At 52.1% G+C, this 20,641-nt stretch overlaps 2 protein-coding genes across 2 annotated transcripts in view; one reads left to right on the forward strand and one right to left on the reverse strand.

The window, feature by feature from the left end:
- Positions 1 to 5,939, forward strand: part of SYCE3 (synaptonemal complex central element protein 3) — a 28,229-nt gene extending 22,290 nt beyond the window's left edge. The window contains exon 3 of the mRNA XM_032345761.1: positions 5,641 to 5,939. Within this exon, the coding sequence (XP_032201652.1) occupies positions 5,641 to 5,798 (158 nt within the window). The 3' untranslated portion in view covers positions 5,799 to 5,939. The remainder of the gene's footprint in view (positions 1 to 5,640) is intronic.
- Positions 5,940 to 6,169: 230 nt separating this feature from the next.
- KLHDC7B (kelch domain containing 7B) lies at positions 6,170 to 11,168 on the reverse strand. The gene has a single exon (XM_032345632.1). The coding sequence runs from the start codon at positions 11,056 to 11,058 to the stop codon at positions 7,168 to 7,170; it is 3,891 nt and encodes a 1,296-aa protein (XP_032201523.1). The 5' UTR covers positions 11,059 to 11,168; the 3' UTR covers positions 6,170 to 7,167.
- Positions 11,169 to 20,641: the final 9,473 nt, after the last annotated feature.

The raw sequence follows: 20,641 nt of genomic DNA on the forward strand, positions 1-20,641 counted from the left end.
GGGCTCCAATTTCTCCACATCCTCACCAACACTTGTGGTTTTCCAGAGTTTTTTTTTTTTTTAGTATTGGATTTTCTGTCTTATTAATTAGAAATGTTTCTTATGTATTATAGATATTAACCCATTATCATCCTTAAGGATTATAAATTTCTTCTATCATTTTTTGAAAACTTTTCCATGTTGTCCTTAGTTGAAAAAAATTCTTGACAGAAAGACTCACCAATATTTTGCCTTATGGTTTGGAGGTTTTTTTTTTTTTTTAAAGATTTTATTTATTTATTTGAGAGAGAGGAGGTGAGAGAGAGCATGAGCGAGGAGAAGGTCAGAGGGAGAAGCAGACTCCCCGTGAAGCTGGGAGCCCGATGCGGGACTCGATCCCGGGACTCCAGGATCATGACCTGAGCTGAAAGCAGTCGTCCAACCAACTGAGCCACCCAGGCATCCCTGGTTTGGAGGTTTTAAGAAGTCCCAAGATCACAGATGTTCTGCTAAATTTTGATTCACGGATGTTATTTTAATTTTTATATTTATATCTTTTTTTAAAGATTTTATTTACTCATTCGACAGAGAGAGAGATCACAAGTAGGCAGAGAGGCAGGCAGAGAGCAGGCTCCCTGCTGAATAGAGAGCCCGATGTGGGGCTCGATTTCAGGACCCTGAGATCACGACCTGAGCCGAAGGCAGAGGCTTAATCCACTGAGCCACCCAGGTGCCCCTGTATGTGTATCTTTAATTCACCTGTAGTAACTGTCTTTTTTTCATTGATTTTGGTTTTACTTTTATCATTCTACTAAATTTGCGTATATACTTAGATCTATCTCTGAACTTACTATTTTTCTTCCTTTGGTCTCTTTTCTTCCTTTGGTCTCTTTGCACTATTTTTTTTTAAAGATTTTATTTATTCTTTTGACAGAGAGCACAAACAGGCAGTGGGCAGCAGGCAGTGGGAGAGGGAGAAGCAGGCCCCCCACTGAGCAGAAAGCCTGATGTGAGCCTCAATCCCAGGATCATGACCTGAGCCAAAGGTAGATACTTAATGATGAGCTACTCAGGCGCCCCTATACCCCACTATTTTTAAAATGACCTTAAAGTCACGGGTGGCTCTTGGGTGGCTCAGTGAGTTAAGCATCTGCCTTCAGCTCAGGCCACGATCTCAGGGTCCTGGGATCGAGTTCTGCTTTGGGAATCCCTGCTCAGTGGGGAGTCTGCTTCTCCCTCTCTCTCTGCCCCCTCCCTGCTTGTGTAGGCTCTTTCTCTCTCAAATAAATAAATAAAATTGTGTGTGTGATACACACACACACACACACACACATATGACTTTATAGGATATCTTGATATCTGATAAGGCATTGACTTAGCTATTGGATCTTTATTTGCTCACATACATTTTTATAATTCACAAATACTGATAGTTTGGTTTTTGTTTGTTTTGAGAGTGCACAAGTGGGGGGCAGAGGGAGAGAGAATCTCAAACTGACTCCCCACTGAGAGTTGATCCCTTTGTCTTCATCATGGGGCCCCATCTCAGAACCCTGAGATCATGAGCTGAAATCAAGAGTCAGTTGCTTAACTGACTAAGCCTCCCAGGCGCCCCCAGATACTGATACTTTTATCTCTTACCATCCAATCCTTACACCTCTTGATTCTCTCCGCATTCTTTATTCCATTTGCCAGCATCTCCTATACCAGTAACATTGTCAGAAGTATCCTTGTTTGATCCCAGTTTTAAAGGGAGTATATACAGAGTTTCTGCATTAAGTATATCGTTCATTGTAGGTTTGGGTATATCACTTTTAGTAAATTAAGGGTATCTCATTCTATTTCCAATTTGTTAGGATTTGGGGTATTTTTAAATCATAAATAGGTATTAAACTTTATTAGCTGCTTTTTTTGGCTTTAATTGAGATATTCCCTTGATTCCCCCTTTTTATTAAAGTGCTTAATTACACTGATGGGTTTTCTGATACTCAGTCATCCTTGAATTTCTTTTACAAACTCTACTTGATCATAAATACTATTTTAACTCACTGTTAGATTTGATTAGCCTATATCATATTTAGAGTTTTATATCTATATTGATGTGAAATAGACCTATAATTTTTTCATATGATCTTTGATTTTAGAACAAACCACCTGAGGGAAAATCGTGTTTTTATTTTTGCTGATCTCTTCTCAAATTTCCTATAAGTAGGAAGCTTCTATACCCATACAACGAGATTATCAGTCTTCTTTTCCTAATTTCTGGACTCACTTGTATTATTAACTCTTCTGGGATTCCTGGGTGGCTCAGTCAGTTAAGCCTCTGCCAAGGTCCGGGATTGAGTCCCGCATTGGGCTCCCTGCTCAGTGGGGAGCCTGCTTCCTCCTCTGCCTGTTGCTTGTGCACACTTTCTCATACACAAGTAAATAAATACAATCTTTTTTTTTTTTAAAGATTTTATTTATTTATTTGACAGAGAACACAAGTAGGCAGAGAGGCAGGCAGAGAGAGAGGAGGAAGCAGGCTCCCTGCTGAGCAGAGAGCCCGATGCGGGACTCGATCCCAGGACCCTGAGATCATGACCTGAGCCGAAGGCAGCGGCTTAACCCACTGAGCCACCCAGGCGCCCAATAAATACAATCTTAAAAAAAAAAAAAAAAGAATTAACTCTTCTTTCAAAGTTTGGTAGAATTCATCCGTAAGACCATCTGGGGCCTGAGACTGGGAAGCAGAATGTCACCATTTACATTTTAAAATGTTGATTGGTCTGTTTTGCCGAAGGTGGGAATTTGTGTGTGGCTGTAAAATCCAGGCCCATCTCCGTCCCGTCATCACAGGGCTTAGCTGGCCCTCTTGTCGTCATTCCTTTACTCCCTGTCCTCCATTTCTACCTTCCAGGCCCACACAGCAGATTCACCTCCGAGAGCCCTAAGTGATGTCCGCCCCTCCCCTACAGCAGGTGTTTGGAGCGCTCTGTCTACATCCTTTACTGAACCCTGCATCTACGTGTACATCTTCACCATTTCTCCTTAATATCCATGCGAGGGCTTTAGCCCTACCCAGAGGGTTATCAGTGTTTGGGGTGAGCCCCATTTGGCTTCTTAGAGTACCTGCTGTTCAGGCTTTGCCAGAGATGATGACCTTAGTTTTACTGCTGCGCAGACCTTACCAAAATCTCAGAGAGAGCTCCTGCCCTTATCACCTGCTTTAAAGTCAGATTCCTCCTGCCCCGTTTCTCTGCCACAACACATGCAGCTTGCTGCCTTCACAGCCTGTAGTTTGTCTTGTGTGTTTCCTCGGTCCCTCCCACAGCGGCTGGGGTAGACACTTAATGACGGCAGGTGTGTCTGCCTTGTTCGCCGCTATATCGCGGGGCTGCCGGAGCAAAACGCCCACACAGAAGTGCTCAGTAAATACGGAATGAATTAAAAACTCAGGAAACACATATTTCTGCAGGATTTTCTTACAATCATGGGTCCTTCCTATTCTCTGCATTCTGAATTTTCTTCCCTGGATCAAATCAAACAGGGTTTCGCTCTCTATGCGGTGTTTTGGTGTCTCACCGACTTGCCTTCTCTGAACTGTGCTTTGGCACTGTGCCAACAGCTCTCTTTGGCCAGTGATTACCTACAACTGTAGCCACAGACGAAACTTGTTGTATTTAAAGTAGGGATGCCATCAGGGCGCCTGGATGACTCAGGCGGTCAGGCAGCCGAGTCTTGATTTTGGATCTCAGGGTCCTGGGAGCCTGAGCCCCCAAATCGGGCTCTGAACTCAGTATAGAGTCTGCTTGAGATTCTCTCTCTCTCTCTTCCTCTGCCCCTCCCACCCCTTCTCTCTCTAAAAATAAATAATCTTTTTTTTTTTAAAGATTTTATTTATTTATTTGACAGAGAGAAATCACAAGTAGACGGAGAGGCAGGCACAGAGAGAGAGAGGGAAGCAGGCTCCCTGCTGAGCAGAGAGCCCGATGCGGGGCTCGATCCCAGGACCCTGAGATCATGACCTGAGCCGAAGGCAGCGGCCTAACCCACTGAGCCACCCAGGTGCCCTAAAAATAAATAATCTTTTAAAAAATAAAATATATTACAATAAAATAAATAAAATCTTTTAAAAAATAAAATATATTACATACTTCTCAAAAAATATACCTATCAGAAAATTTTTCATAGGATAAAAGTGTCTTAATGGGTTTGCTTTTATTTTTGGCCAGAGTCTTAAACCTGAATATGTTTCCTCTACTTTGGCCTTAGGACACTGAGAGCTACAATTCCAGCTGCCATGTGGACTACATGAGACTCGCTTCTGCAAGCTCTTTTTTTCTCCTGAATTTTTATTTCTTACCAATTATTTATTTTATAGTAAGAGTTTCTCCTGTCTTGAACACCCTAATATGTTCTAGACAAATTGCCTATGTCATCCATTTAATCTTCGTAGCAAGCAGCAAGATTAGGACATCATCTGTCCTTTACAGATGAGGTTCGTACATTTAAGTCACTTGTTCCTGGTCACACAGGTAGCAAGAGGCGAGCCCAGAAGCCGATGGCTCTGATGCCCAGGAACATGCTCCACCTGCTACTCAGGTGGTCTGCAAGGGTGGTCCGCTTATTAAGATACAGGTTCTGGGCACCATTCCCAACCTGCTAAATAAGAACCTCTTTGAGGGGCGCCTGGGTGACTCAGTGGTTAGGTGTCTGCCTTCCACTCAGGTCATGATCTCGGCATCCTGGGATCGAGCTCCGAATCAGGCTCCTTGCTCTGTGGGGAGTCTGTTTCTCCCTCTCCCTCTGCCCCTGCTTGTGTTCCTTCTCTGTCTCAGTCTCTCTCACAGTCAAATAAATAAAATCTTAAAAAAAGAAAAAAAAAGAGCCTTTGAGTTATGGGAGGGGCCAGTGACCTACATTTCAACAGGTGTCCCAAGTGACTCTCATGTACCCAAAAGTTCAAGAATTCCTGAGCGAACTGTATAGCTATATCCCCTCTATCTGTTGAGAAACTGAACATAGCTTTTCTGACAGTTTTTCCCTAACCAAACAGATATTACTTTCTGTAAAACATCAAGCCTGTTGTGTTGCTGACCTTGGTCACGTGTAGATACTCAAGCGCGATTATTATTATTCATTCTGCCTGTCTCTTCTGTGGACTGGCCCTAACGAAAGCACAGAGGTACCGAGGTAGAGGTGGGCCAGCATCCCAGGCCACTATACATAAGGTAACATGAGGCTCAGGACCTTGCTGGAGGGAGTGCTGTCTCCCCTCCTGAGCTTCGATAGGCCTGCAGACTCCTCAGGGCTCACCCTGCAACCATGAGTTATGAGCCACAGATGGGGAAGGACTTCTGTTTGCTCTAATTTTTCCTAATATTTTACATCAGACTGGCCTCTAGCCTTAATGCCATGGGCTGGTGCATCCAGAAGTTAAGACCCGTGTGAGGTCAGGGAGGTTGTAGCACTGTCCTGTGTAGGGAGAAGTTGTAATAGGGGTTTTTATGAACCCTATAACACATAGCCTACCGGTTTCCTCTCCTTCAAGACATTGGGGAACAGCAGGATCTAGGCCCCGGGATGCGTAGAGCGGTCGGAGGCACAGGGCCCTCCCCGGGGCCCTCCAGAGCCCAGCCCCACTCTGTGGCCTGATCAGGGCCCGTCTCGTTGTTGCAGTGCAAGCCACATGGATGGCCTACGACATGGTGGTGATGCGCACCAACCCCTCGCTGGCAGAGTCCATGCGCCGGCTGGAGGATGCCTTCCTCAACTGCAAGGAGGAGATGGAGAAGAACTGGCAGGAGCTGCTCACGGAGACCAAGCATAAACAGTAGGCCCCTCGCCCGCCGCAGCCCCATGCTGCCCCCGCCGCGGAGAAGCCCCTGAGGCGCCGAGCCTTCTCTGCTGGCAGAGGAACAGCGACCAGAATAGACAGCTGTGTGAACCGTACTTGTTTCTCAATAAACTTATTTTTAAGAACACCCTGAGGACCCCTTTCTGTCCTACCCAGCAGCATATCAAACCTTGTGAACAAAAAATGAGAATTCTGAGATGCAGATGCTTTCAATGAATTAAACATACTTAGTGCCAGAAGCACCAAGCATAGAATAAAAAGCCAAAATGGGGCCAGACAGGGACAAACCAGGTCAGAGGCTGGGACAGGCAGCAGTATTCAGGCAGATTTATTTACCTTCCTCTGGTGGATTCCAAAATAGGCAAAGGGACACATAATAATATGTTCATTATCCCTATTTCATACATGAGAAGAATGAAGTTAGATGTCTCTTCGAAGTCCATGCTAACAAGAGAAGGAGCTCAGGGGAAACTTGGGTCTCACGCAAGAATGGGGGTTGGTGGGAAGCGAGGCTGACTTCTGGTGGGGCAGAGCATGTGGGAAAGGCCCCACAGAGGGGCACGAGCCCAAGTGGTCCTGGCCAGGCCTGGGCTAGGCTTCCAGGAGGGGGCTGCAGTCAGCAGGACCATTTCCTAGACAAGGGTTCTAGGCCTCTGCGGACCAGTCAGACGAAGGAAGGCTATAGAGCTGTTCCCAGGAAGAGCCAAGCCAGGCTCCCAGGGCTTGGCGCAAGGACATTTTCCTGAGGACTTTTCTGTTTCTTGTTTCCCCTTCCCACTCCCTTATAGACTCCTTGTCCAGCTTGGGGCCCTAGGGACAAAATACAGGAAGTGTGACTGCGCTTCTAGCCACCTCCTTGCTCTGCTCAGTGGTCGCTCAGCTCCTCCACAAGCCACATCTTGGTCCTTAAGTACGACGCCTCATCAGTCCCTGACTCTCAGAGTCCCAGGAGACCCACAGATGCTTTTCCAGACAGTGCAGCGCTGCAAGAGGGAGCCTGGTGCCGGAGCCCAGAGGAGGAGAACCGTCCTGGAGGAGGGGCCGTGTGAGCCCACTGAGCTGTGAGGGCAAGAGCCGAGCCATAAAGGCAGGAGACAACATGCTGTGGGGGGAGGTGGGAAAAGGCTTGGGACGGCCCCAACGAGCTCAGGGGTACAAGGAGCCTCAGCTCCCAGGGTGAGAAATCTCTTTTATGGGGTGAGGGATATGGAAGGGGGAAATCATGAGTCTTATAATAGAAAAGGAAAGTCCCGGAAACAATGGCAGAAAGTTCTGGATCCCAGCTGTGCAGTCTATGCCCCAGGTGCTGGTGGACTCCCAGTCCCAGGGTCTCCGTGGAGAGCAGCAGCTCAGAGGGCAGTCTGCAGTGGGTCCGTGGCAGGCAGAGTCAGGATGAATGGACAGAGCACCCCCTTACTCCCCAGAGGAAAGGGCTGCAGCTCTCTGGCCTGGAACTGGGCAGTCCCCTCAGAGACCGTAAAGGTGGCCGTGACCTGGTGGTTGAGGCAGTAAATGGTGTTGCCCAGCGTGGTGCAGTGGAGTGGGGCGGGGTCGGGCAGCGGCAAGGAGGCCGCCCGGCTCCAGGAGCCCGTCACGGTGTTGTAGCGCATCACGGCCGCGCCCACGCCGCGCAGCAGGTCGAAGCGGTAGAGGAAGCCTCCCAGCGCCACCATGTCGCTGGAGCGCCGGTGGCTGGCACTGTAGGGGCACTCATCCCACGCGTCCCTCCCAGGGCTGTACCTCAGCAAGCGGTAGAAGAGGTGGCCCCCGGTGACGTAGATGTCCCCACGACAGGCCACAGCCTCATGGGCCACAGGGAAGGTGCCTGCGGGCAGGGGCGCCCGCAGGGTCCAGGTGTCCGTGCGCGGGTCATAGCGCTCCATGCTGTACAAGCACTCGCCACCGATGGCGTAAAGCAGCCCGTCCAGGGCCACCAGCTTGAGCTGGGCGCGGGCCTGCTGCATGGGCCGCACCTGGCTCCAGATGTTGGTCAGAGGGTTGTAGCAGAAGACCTCGTTGGAGCAGACGGCCTTGGCGCCGGAGCCGCGAATGCCGCCCGCCAGGAACAGGTAGTTGTGCATGGTGCAGAGGCCGCAGCCCCGCAGCGGGGCCTCCTCCGGCACCTGAGTCAGGGGCCGCCAGGTGTTTTCTCGAGCGTCGAACACGTGCAGGTGCGGGCGGGGAGGCGGGGCCGCGGACTCCGCAGCGGGAGCCTCCTCGCCGCAAGGGCCCCTGGCGAGCCCCGAGCGGCTCACCTGGTACAGGCTGGGCAGCACGAGGACCCCCAGCACCGCCCGGCCCCGGCCGGTCCGGAGGCTCAGGATGCGCTCGCGGTCCGCCCCGCTCAGCTGCCGGTAGAGGCTCGGGTCCCCCAGCACGCGCAGCAGGTTGTCGCTCATCAGCTCGTAGGTCTCGCGCGCCAGGCCGGGCTCCCCGTGCTGCTGGGCGAAGGCCAGGACGTCCAGGCAGTTGCCCAGGTCCAGCCGCGGTGGCCGAGCGGCCGCCGGAGCCGGCTCCCGGGCCAGGCCCCGGCTCCCCGGCCTCTGCAGCAGCCCCGGGAGCTTCCCGGCTTCTTCCCGCGCCTCCGGGAACGGCCCCCCGCTGCCCGCCGCGCGGGGCTGCTCCCCGCGAGCCTCTCCGGGGCGTCTCCGCGGCGCGGCCGGGCCGACCCCGCGCTCGGCGCTCTCGGCTCTTCCGCACGCGCTGCGCCGCCGCGGCTGCGGGACCGGCTGCCAGGCGCCCCTCCCAGGGGCGGAGGGCTCGGGGCCAGGCTGCTCGGGCTCGGGGCGCGGGGCGGCGGCCGGGGGCCTGGCAGCGCCGGGCGGCACAGGGTCTTCTCGCTTCTCCTCGACGGCATCGCCTCTCCGACCTGAGGGAGGGTCTGGAGCGGGAGCCTCCTCGGTCTCCACGCGGCTCTGCGGCTGCTCACGTCCCGCCTCAGCCAGGCCCCCCGCGTCTGCCCCTGTGGCCGGTCCGTCTGAGGAGCCTTCCCTGAGCTCCAGGCTGGGGGCGGCCCCTTCAGGCGGGGAACCAGACTGTCTGTTCTCAGAGGGCGCACCAGTGCTGGGATCTCTAGGGCGCTCGAGAGCTGCCTTTGGGGCTCTCCCCTGGGGTCTGTCTTGCCTGGGGAAAGGGTGACTCCTAAGAACCATGGAAATAAGGTTTTCCCAGCTGGTTGGGATTTGTCCCTCCTGCTTGTCCTTGAGGGCCACGCTGTGCTCCTGTGTCATAAGCCTTGACCCACTACTGGGGGCTGGGGCTGGGGCTGGGGCTGGGGTGGGGGCGGGGGCTGGGGCGGGGGCTGGGCCTGGGGCTGGGGCTGGGGCTGGGGCTGGGGCGGGGGCTGGGCCTGGGGTGGGGGCGGGGGCTGGGGCTCGCACTGCACTGAGAGCTTCATCCTCTGCAGGACAATGGCTAACTCTGAGGGACAAAGAGTCTGAAGGAGAGGAGGTCAGAAGAGTAGGGCCTACAGGTAAGAGACCTCCGTGCTGACGGGCTGTCAGAGGGGAAGCCAAGGGTGGAAGGGGCTTAGGGATGTGTGGGGAGGGCGTGGCTGAGGGACTCAGGGAGGGGGCGCCTCCAGTGGCCTTGGTGGAGGACTTTCCTCTGTCCCCACCGCCTCCTCTCTGCTCACTGCTCTGCTCCCCCTGGCCTCGCTGGGATTCTCCCCCTTCTCTGACATGGTGGCCTGCTTGCTCCAGTGTCCCACCCAGTCCCGAGCTGAAGAAAGAGCCATCTCCAGAGCCATTAGCCCCCGCCTTTACCGCGTCATTGGGGTCTGTGGCCCCCTGCCCTTGAGACAAGAGTGAGTGTCCACACGGAGACCCCTCTGGCCATGGGCCCGTGGAGCCTGGGGCCTGGCTGGTGCTCCTGGTGACAAGAACACCCTTCCTCTCCCAGGGCCAGCCTTCCACGGGGGCTGGGGGTCCCCGAGCCTCCCTGCTCTCCAGAGCCAGGACAGGAGCTGCTTGGAGGATGCTCTCCCTGTAGCCCTTCTCTATGCCCTCAGCCCGGGGCCCAGGCTGTGTGGGGTGTGATGGAGGCAGCTCCCGGGGAGCAGAGGGCTTCTGAGAGCCTGTGGCGAGGCTGCTGGCAGCATCCACAGCGTCCCACACACTCACCACAGCGCCCAGGCGCAGGGAGGCCAGCTGTGGGACGCGGCGGTTCCTATCTCCTGAGCTGGGGTCCACCTGCCACCGCCGGCAGCCGGGGCCTCTCTCTAGTGAGCCAGGTCGCCCTGCACCTTGTTGCCAGGGACTGGTGTCCTGTTCTGTGATGGGGAGCAGGCTCTGGTGAGTTGGCACCTTGACTTGGACGCCTCCTGCCTTCACTCGTCCTGCCAGCTCTCTGCCAGGACTCCGAGGGGTGAAGCGTATCAGGATGGGGCCAGGTACCCCCCCTACTTTGCTCTGACCCAGGGGGGCAGTACCTGGCCTGAGAGGCTCCCTTCCTTGACTTTGGGGGGCTCCTGCACTGGCATGACCTTGCTGCTGCCTCAAGGTCCCTCCAAGGGTCACCTCGCCAGGTGTCTTGAGTGGAGGTAGAGCTGTGGCAGCCAAACCTCCAGCTACCCGGAGCTTCTGATCCTGGGTCCCTGGTGCAGCCATACTCCTCTGGCCACGTCCCGGAGGGTCTAACTTCCCCTGCCCTGAGCTGTGTCCCTCGACACCACCACTGACCTTGGACTTCAGGGGCAGGGCTGGCCTGGCTCCTCCCGCCTGAGAAGGCTGGGCCCCGGGGGTTGTGGGTGCGGGTCCTGCTGCCTCCTGGTCCTGCCCAGAGCCAAACCAGTGCAAGGCCAGTGCTGTGGCGCCCACCACAGCCAGCGCCAGCAGGGTCAGGACAGCGCCGTCCCGGTCATCCTCCCCGTCCCAGCCCCAGCCGAGGCCATCGGGCTCCAGGGTGCCCTGGACCATGGTGCTGGGCGGCAGACTCAGCCTGGGAGCCAGGTCAGCAAGCTGGAGGCCGTGTGTGCTGCCTGCAGGGCGGTCTGCTGTCCGGCCTGGGCTGCTGTCTGCACAGATGGCATCAGCGACGCGCTCCGCCCACAGAGCTGCCCAGTTAAGGTAGACCTGGGCTGGGGGACTAGTCACTCCGCCTGGCCTAGGAGGGGGTGGGTCTCTGTGCCTGCCCCTGGATCGGGGTTTGTCGGTGGAGCTATCAGGAGACAGCATCATATCCAAGAGCTCCAGGAGCTCGGGGACCTTTCCAGGCCCACCTGGCCCCTTCTCCTTTCCCATGGGGTCCAGTGGCAAATGGCATTGTTCCTTAACACTGTTCCGGATCCCAGCCAACCTGCTTCTGCCTACAGACCCTCCAACCCCCCGGACTTCCAGCTCCGACCCTGGGTCTAGCCTCAGGGGCTCTGGCAGGGAAAAGTTACCCCCGGGGAGATGTTATCTGTAGCTTGAGCAACATGATGCAGCCCTGATGAAATTACCAGAAACCCAAGAAGTCGGCTCCACTGTGGGCCAGCGGAGGAGGGGTGCAGAGGCATACAGCCCGTGGTGCCAACCCTGCAGGAGGGTCTCAGACTGGGGAACACCATGGAGGGCATTCGTCCTGACACTAAGCACTGTCTTAGAAAGTGCAACCTCCTGTCACCTCGACCATGAACTGGAGACTCACATTCTTCTCACCCCGGACGCGGAAGGGCGCTTGACAGGGGCCCCCACCTCCCCTCTCCCAGCGTCCGCTGGACTTCCCTTACCCTGAGCCCAGCAGAGATGGGCTAGAGTTTGCTAAAGGAATTTGCTAGGCTGTCAAGAGGGGAAAAAATGAACAAAATAAGGAAAATCCAGAAGTTGTATTTCTCTCTTTATTGGCCTGGCTTATCACAACACCTGCCCTTTCTAGAGCCTCCTGGGCCTTCCCTGCACCCTACGGACCATCTTGACTACTCAAGTGCCTCTCATGGTGCCCCCAGGAAGCCCTGACCCCAGCCTGCTCTCACCCCTGTTACCTCATCAGCCAGCCCCAGGATCCCTCAGGGAGGCTCCTCTGACCCCAGCTTATCTATCAGCCTGACTTCAGGGTATCCCATCGCATTCCTTGGCCTTCCCTCATCTTAGCCAAATCAGGCCCAGCGTCCTCGCTGGAACTCAGGCCCTTGCAGGTCAGCACTGCTGCTGGGTGTGCATCTGGCCTCCCTCAGCGTGGCTTCTCGGGGGAGGAGCTACGGCTCTTCCATCTGGTTCTCTCTTAACCTGATCTCAGGAATAAGTCTTGGGACAAGTGGGGCCCAGATATGAAAAGGAGCCAGGAGTCTCTGGGACAAAGGCAGACCCCCCACAACATGTATTCATTACTTTTTCTAGGACACAGGGCCTCTCCCTGACTCGGGCAGTGAAGAGATGGCCAAGGAGCATCCCTGGCACCCAGCCTGGGCTCTGCTGGACCTCAGGTTCCTCACCCATCTGGTGGCCTCGCAGCTCCCCTGAGCATATTAGATGACAGTAGGAGGCAGAAGGCGGGCCCGTCCCTTAAGGTGGATCTCAAGTTGGTGGCAGGCTTTATGGACCTTGCACTTAGTCCTGTCCCAGTCCCAGGGCCTGCCTCTTGGTTATTTGGGGTCCAAAGACCTTGAAAAGTTGGAGATGACCTGTATCCCCTCATAGGCCACACGCTAGCAGGCATTTCTACCCAGCTTCTTCAAACACCTGTTGTTAGCAGAGCCCCGGGCTGCTGTCAGAGAACGGGAGAAGTGTCCAGCAAGTGATACCTTAGGGTGCCATGGTGGGGAAGAACCAAGCACAGGAGATCACCCCAAACAATTTCACAAGGGGTCAAGGACTGTGATGGGTCTTGGTGGCACAGGAAGGGTCTAGACCCATCCTCTATGGAAAGAAGACATCTCCCTCTGTCAAAATCCAGGGGAGGGCAAAACTCTGCCACATGGAAAAACCCCCTATTGGGAAGGTGACTGGGGACATGCTACCTCCCTAAATTGTGGGAGATTTGCCCTCCTAACTTTCCAGAGGAAGTAAAAATGTAGTTCTGCTGGAAAGGTGACAGAACATGACATCATCTAGACAAACTGTGAAACAGAAATTGTTCCAGTTGTGCCAAGAGACAGTGTAAATATCCAAGTTCCCATCAAGGTGAGAAACAAACCACCCAGAAAGTAGATGTGACCACGCATGGCACCCTGCCCCCGCTGAGGCAGGCATGGAGAGGGACTCCTGCCTAGCACCTGAGGCTTCTGTTTCCTCAGACAGCCCAGAACAGGAATGGGCGCGTCTCCTGCCTATCGGCAGCCCGTCGTCCACACACCCTGGGCGCCTGGGTCGAGAAGACACGTCCGCACATGAGCCGGTCCCCTGCAGCCACTCACAGAAGACCCCAGGCGCTGCCTGGTCGCGGAGCCTGAACAAAGCTGGACGGTGCCCTTGCCACCGCTGTGCTCTCTCCGAAACACTCAGTGGAAGGGAAGCACAGCGGTGTAAGGACATAATTCCCAGTGGAGAGCTGCAAACCCCACCGAAGGCAGGGCTTTCTCTGTGACTGTCATTTGTAAAATCAGGAAATATTATATAATCAGAAATGATTAAAAAATATATTTTAAAAGAATTAATAAATATATATACATATATTTGATATTAATAATATATAAAAATATAATTTAAAAGAATATAATAAATAATCCTCTACTGAAAAGTATACATGTATTTTTATTTTTTATTTTATTTTTTTTTTTTAAAGATTTTATTTATTTATTTGACAGAGAGAGATCACAAGTAGGCAGAGAGGCAGGCAGGCAGAGAGAGAGGAGGAAGCAGGCTCCCCGCCGAGCAGAGAGCCCGACGTGGGACTCGATCCCAGGACCCTGAGATCATGACCTGAGCCGAAGGCAGCGGCTTAACCCACTGAGCCACCCAGGCGCCCACATGTATTTTTATATATGTATAAATAAATAAATAGAATAATGTTTAAGGCTTAGAAAATATAAATCCCAGATTTAATAATCACACCCCACAGGAACGACCTCTTAAGGAATTCATCTGACATGGGAAAAACTCATGCAAAAAAGGAAAATGTTATTTAAAAAAAAACAAACAATACAATATGATTTAAAATGGAAAAAGCTAAAATGTAAGCATTCAACAATATGGGAAGGATGAAAACATGCACATGACTTTAAGATGTGGCATTGGAGGGGCACCTGGGTGGCTCAGTGGGTTGAAGCCTCTGCCTTCGGCTCAGGTCGTGATCTCAGGGGATCGAGTCCCGCATCGGGCTCTCTGCTCGGCGGGGAGCCTGCTTCCCCCTCTCTCTCTGCCTGCCTCTGCCTGCTTCTGATCTCTGTCTGTCAAATAAATAAATAAAAATCTTTTTAAAAAAATGTCTTTGGAAACTTCCTTTATCTCTAAGCCCCAAGATAGGTGTTTGCAATCATCTCCCAAGCATATGACCCACCGATAGACAGATGAAGGGTCTCATGACTCAGGTTTTACCAGAGGGTAATAAATGACCTTTTCCCAACACCAGCTAGCCCCCTCAAGAGCCCAGAAACTTTGATTCCAAAATTCCTTAGAGACTTAGGCTTTCCCTCCCTACTTGAAAGCATATAATGGGCCACAAGTCATGACCCCATTCCCCTGGCCTCGGGTCCTGTCCCCAGGCTTTAAGAAAACCACCTTCTTGCGCCAAAGATGTTTCAAGAATTCTTTCTTGGTCATTGGCTTTGAACCCTAACGTCTTTCCTACATCCAGTAGAGTCGCTGAAACCTCCCCACAGGTGGTCTGTGGGAGCCACAGACAGGGCTGCCAAAATGGGGCATCAGGGGGCGGGAGGGGGCGAAAATCGAGGTCGCAGGTTCCTGGTCCCTCAGACTCAAGGGGCCACCTCGCAGTTCCTACACCACCAGCCCGCCTGATGGCCTTGCAATGCTCCCTGTACTAAATCCACATCTGCCTTCAATGCTTCACAATGGCTTCTGTTTTCCGTACTGAACCCTGACGGGGACGTCACCCTGCCCTGCTCACCGCCGCCTTCAGCTCAGTAGACGACAGCTGCATGCACACCTGTGAATCCGGGTCCCGTCACACCAGAAATGTGAACCTGGAACACACACACACACGGATATTTACGGATTGTCGGGACAACTGGGGGCTCAGTCATTAAGCATCTGCCTTCGGCTCCGGTCATGATTCCAGGGTCCTGGGATCAAGTCCCGAATGGGCCTTCCTGCTCAGCGGGGAGCCTGCTTCTCCCTCTGCCTCTGCCCCTCCCCCTACTTGTGTTCCTTCTCTCTCTCTCTGATAAATAAATATTTTTAAAAATTTTTTTAATTTAAAAAATTTTTTTAAAAACTGTTAACTAGGACAAGGAGGCAGAAGAGCGCTCCAGGGGCCGTGAGGGGAGCGAGCGTGGGGGCACTGCCACGGCCGACCCCTGAGCACGGAGGGCTTGGGGAGCCGGGCCCTCCTCACGCCGTCAAAAACCCACACGTAACTGTTGACTCCCCCACACTTAACTAGTAATAGCCTCCTGCTGACCAGGAGGGAGGCTTACTGACGACACAGGCAGGTGATGACACGTATCTTGTGTGTCACCTGTGTTAGGTACCGTGTTCGCACAAGCCAGCTAGAGACGTCATGAAGAAAATCGTAAGGGCGGCACCTGGGCGGCTCAGTCCGCTGAGTGTCTGCCCCGGGGCCCGGGATGGAGCCCCACTTTCAGCTCTGCACTCAGTGGGAAGTCTGCTTCTCTCCCTCTCCCTCTGCCTCTCTCTCTCTATATATAAAATGAATAAATATTTTTTAAAAAGAAAATACATTTACAACACTGAGCTGTATTTATCAAGAAAAAACATCAGCGTGCAAGTGGACAAACACCCGAGCTGTTCCAGGCTCCGCGCCGCATCTGCGGGGCTGAAGGACGGAAGAGCCTGGCGCCCGGCCACCGGCGTGTGCTCCCACAAGTGGCCAGGCCTGAGGCGAGTCTGAACTGGGGCACAGAGCAGCAGCTGCCTGGGAGGGCCGCTCAGGGGACAGCCCTCACCTCCTGCCCTCGGAGCCCGGCCACTGCACCGACCCGCCGCACCCCAGCACGAGGAATGAAGGCCCTTCTCTGGGCCAGTCCTGGTTGTGTCCGTCCAGCACCCTCTATGGACAAAACCCAGCACCACACCTGCTAGCCAAAGGGAGGCCATGCGTGGGGCCCCTCCAGGGTCAGGGTAGAGCAGACCAGTGGAGTTCAGGGCGGGAAGGAGACAGAGTGACGGCTGGCACGTGGCTCCGTCCATCGAGCCAAAAAGCAACGCGCAACCCTCACTTTCCCTTCATCTCTTACTTACGACCAGCAAATTCCCGGTACGGGTCAGCTTCACCTCCACCCACCCTCTCTCCCTCCTCCGCAACAGACCCAACCTGGACCTACAGAAATATAACCTGTTCCTAAACTGGAAGCTCAAAACCATAGCCCAGCCGAAAGTTCATGATCAATGCAATTCCCATCAATTTCAACGGATTGAGAAATTCACCCAAAAAAAAAAAAAGTGCCTAAAATTATCCATGTAACTTTGGAAAGGCAGCTAAAGGGAAGGGACTTGCCCTGTCAGAAATCAAAAGGCGCCAGAAAGCCGTAAGAAAACATGACAGCATTGGTGCGGGGCTTGGCAAGAAGACAGAGCCCAGAAACAATCTGCGAATTGTTTTTCTTTTCGTTTTTGTTTTTTTGATAAATGGTACTGGAGGAGGGGAGAATCAGGCATATTCCTCCTTCATTCTACACACAGAATAAATTCCGAATGATAAATTTAAAACCATAGGGCTGTGCGTGTGTGTGTGAGTGTGCACACTCAAGGTTAACACGACGACAGTGCTCTCTTTGTGCCATAAAGCTAGAAGCCTGGAGAGAAACGTCTGACATATGGAACTGCAGAAATACGTCATTCTCCTGTGCAACAAAAATTACCAACAACAGGGGCGCGCCTGGGTGGCTCAGCTCAGGTGGTATCTCAGGGTCCTGGGATCGAGCCCTGCATCGGGCTCTCTGCTCAGCAGGGAGCCTGCTTCCTCCTCTCTCTCTGCCTGCCTCTCTGCCTACTTGTGGTCTCTGTCAAATAAAGAAATAAAATCTTTAAAAAAAAATTTTTTTTAATTACCAACAAAAACCTGAAAGAAAAATAACAAATCTGGAAAACATATGGCCCCCCCAAAACTTAACCTATGTAACAAAGTCATCCTGGACACCTGGCTGGCTCAGTCAGTAGAACATGTGACTCTTGCTCTCAGGACCACGAGTTTGAGCCCCACCCTAGGTGTACAGATTACTTAAATTTTTTTTAATGATTTATTTATTTTAGAGGCGGGAGGAGGAGGGGATCTCCAGCAGACTCCCTTCTGACCACAGAGCCCCACGCAGGGCTCCGTCTCATGAGCCTGAGATATGAACTCAGATAAAATCGGAAGTTGGACGTTTAACTGAGCCCCGCCCCCATGTGCCCCCCCAAATAAAATCTTTTTTTTTAAACTGTCTTACAAGTCAATAAGAAATATATGAAGACACAAACAGGAAAATTGACAAAAACACATTAACAGGCAGTTTGCCAATAAATATATGAATTATGTTCATTCTTCCTAAGAACCAATGTAATGCAAATCTCAACAAAATAAGGCCTTATTTTCATGTGCGACTGGCCAAGATTTAGAGGCACTGTGATTCATGAAGGGTCTAGAGTGAGAGCCAGATCGTCTGGATTTGAATCTCCCCTTCTACGCATGTAGCCCTCAGGTCTGTTTCCTTATGCGTGAACCTGGAATAAATAATAATCCAAGCTTCACAGTGAGGATTAAATGAATACCAGCAAACTCGTTTTCAGAATAGTGCCTGACGTATAACACACGCTCGATAAACATATTTGGATATTATCTCTTAAAAGTCTGTTCTTAGCGTTCACTGGTTAGGGTATACAGAAATAGGAACACTCATGATACACTGAAGAAAGTGTAAACTCATTTATTTATTCACCAAATATTTATGACCCACTAGGGACAAAACAGTGACCAAAAGAGACTCAGGCTCTCTCCTCACTGACCAGCATCCTCGGCGTCTGAACCTGAGGAAGGCAATGAGGCAACACAGACTGAATCACAATCGTCTACCCCTTGACCCTGCAATTCCACACAGGAAGTTCACCCTAAAGCAGCATTTGGGGAAATGTGGGAAGATTGATTTAGTGGCGTTCACAGTCCCTGGTCACAGTAGGTCTGAAAGCTGCAGGACCGGCCCAAGTGCGAGTGAGCACCGCGTGACTTCACGCGGTCCGTGTACAGGCAGCCCTGTCCCCGCTGGCCTGGCAGGCACGGTACCGTGAACCAAAGACGAGTCCATTCTGGAACAGGACGAGCACCAGGGGCGTCTGTCTGCTCCTGGTCGTGTGCCTTTCTGCATAGGCTGGCTTTTTCCTCAGGGCAGGACGCACCGTGCTTGTATCTTGGGTAGAAATCAAGCTACTTCCATGGGAGGAGTGAAATAAAACATTCACCGGCTGGAAAACCGTGTCCTCTCACGGCCCGCTCGCCCTAGCACGCAGTCGGGCCCGCAGTCCTGCCTTCCTGCCCACGTTCGTCCGTCTCTGGCAGAGCCTCTGCTCCACCTGGCGACTGAGTCCGGGCAGAGTCCTGGGGCACAGGGGCGGGCACTGGCTCTGGGACCGCCCACCCAGGGGCCAACTCCCATGAAAATGCCGACCCTCGACGGCCAAGCTGCCAGGAGCCCCTAGGAGCCCACAGCACGGCGCACCCCATGGACCCCCCATCCAGGCGGACAGACCCCGTGCGTCTGCTCCCAGCGTGGGGCTTTGCTCAACACCCCTGCGACTCTGCAACATGCTTTTCAGTAAGGGTCCCCTAACAATCAGCAATAATTACTGACTCGTTCTCTACTTTGATAAGCAATTAAGATTAGCAATCTCTAGTAAGATATTTTACATATGAAATAAAGTTCGCAGCAACCAAAATTATTACAGCTTTTAAATCTTAAACACAAATAAACACTCCAGAATTACGGAAGTGGGAAACCTGGAGCTGTCACCCCCCTTGTCACAGTCACGGCGCCGCTGTTCGTCTCACGCCTAAGGCTTCAAGAGAGCGAGGCCTTACCCCTGGGAGAGGAGACGCTAATCCCCTCAAGCTCTAAAAACCATTCGCAATGCCCAACCATGAGGCACTTAGGCTCCTAAGAAAACCTTACAGTGAGTCTGAATTAATATCCACAGAGAATACAATGCTTCCTGAAGGGTGGTAATAAAAAATGCTAATTTGAAACATAAACCCTGCTAAAACTCAACACTAACCACAGTGTTACTTAAAATTGGACAAACTAAAGATTTGTGGAGGAGTGTTTTCTCTCTGACCCTTTAGAACTGCTGGTCTCCCCGGGATGACAGAAAGCTGACCAACCTTGCCTCACTGTATTATTTTTAAATTCTCTACACACGATGCGCCCTCTACCGCCCTCAGGTCCCCTTGGAGGGCCCGGACGTGTGCTCCCAGCAATGCCCGTTCTCGGTTCTCATTCCCTGCTGCACTGGACTCAGAGCTCCCTTGGCCAAGACCAGAATTTCCACAAACCCCTGGGCACTCCGCATCCATTCCCCTTCGAGGAGCAGGCTGGCGAGCGGCACAACTGGAGAGGATGCACGTTCTTTTTTACTCGATTGTTCTTTTTCCTGTTTCTAAGATAAATAGTAAGTTTCTTTATACTTAAAATTTTTCATCAATAATGTATTAGAGGGTATGTCTTCTTCTGAACACGGCTTTAGCTGTGTCCTGTAGAGGTGGATAGGAGGGCTCTGTCCTTGAGAGTTTGACATATAATGTGCAACTTCACAGTTGAGTTTCTCTTTGACCCAGTTTTTCCTTTTCTTTTTTTAAAGATTTTATTTATTTATTTGACAGAGACCACAAGGAGGCAGAGAGGCAGAGAGAGAGTGAAGCAGGCTCCCCGCTGAGCAGAGAGCCCGATGCGGGGCTCTATCCCTGGAACCCGAGATCATGACCGGAGCTGAAGGCAGAGAGGCTTAACCTACTGAGCCACCCAGGCGCCCCGATCCAGTTGTTTTTTAAGAAAACTTGTTAATATCTTGGTATTTATGTTTTTATCTTTTTAAAAATTTTTTTTACTGTTTCTTAGATTTATTTTGGACTTTAAGGGCACCTGGGAGGCTCAGTGGTTCAGCATGGGACTCTTGGTTTGGATCAGGCCATGATCCTGGGGTTAGGGTTGGGGGGGGATGGAGCCCCACCTCAGCCCCAGGCTCAGGGCAAAGCCCGCCTAAGATTCTGTCCCTCCCTCTCCCTCTGCCCCTCCCCCTGCCCATAGATCTGCGAGCTCGCAAGTCCCCCCACCTCAAATAAATAAACATATAAATAAAATCTTTTTTTAAAAGAATTACTTTGGAGTTTGATCAAATATGTGTCCTACGTCTCTTTATACAATTTGTATGTTTATCTTCAGTTTTGTTTTATGGCCCAGATTATTTTTGCAAATATTCCGTGGGCTTAAATGCAAAGTTCTCTCTCTACACGGAACAGTTCACTTGAACTTGCTGTTTGTACTACTTTTTTTCTTAATTCTCATATATATTTTTTTCTCACATATATGAAAAATATTCATTCATTTCATTTCACAATTCATATACATGAAAAAAATATATGCGTATACACACATTTTCCCCTTACAGATCCGTCCGTTTCTGGAATGGGTGTACTGAAGCCTGGGGAAGGGTGGCACCAGCACTCCGGTCCAAGGCCCCGCCTGCAGGGCTCCAGGGAGTGCGAAGGACTCTGAGCAGCCCGGTCCACAGCGGGTACGGT

Source organism: Mustela erminea, chromosome 6 (assembly GCF_009829155.1).
Source record: "Mustela erminea isolate mMusErm1 chromosome 6, mMusErm1.Pri, whole genome shotgun sequence".
Taxonomy (NCBI): domain Eukaryota; kingdom Metazoa; phylum Chordata; class Mammalia; order Carnivora; family Mustelidae; genus Mustela; species Mustela erminea.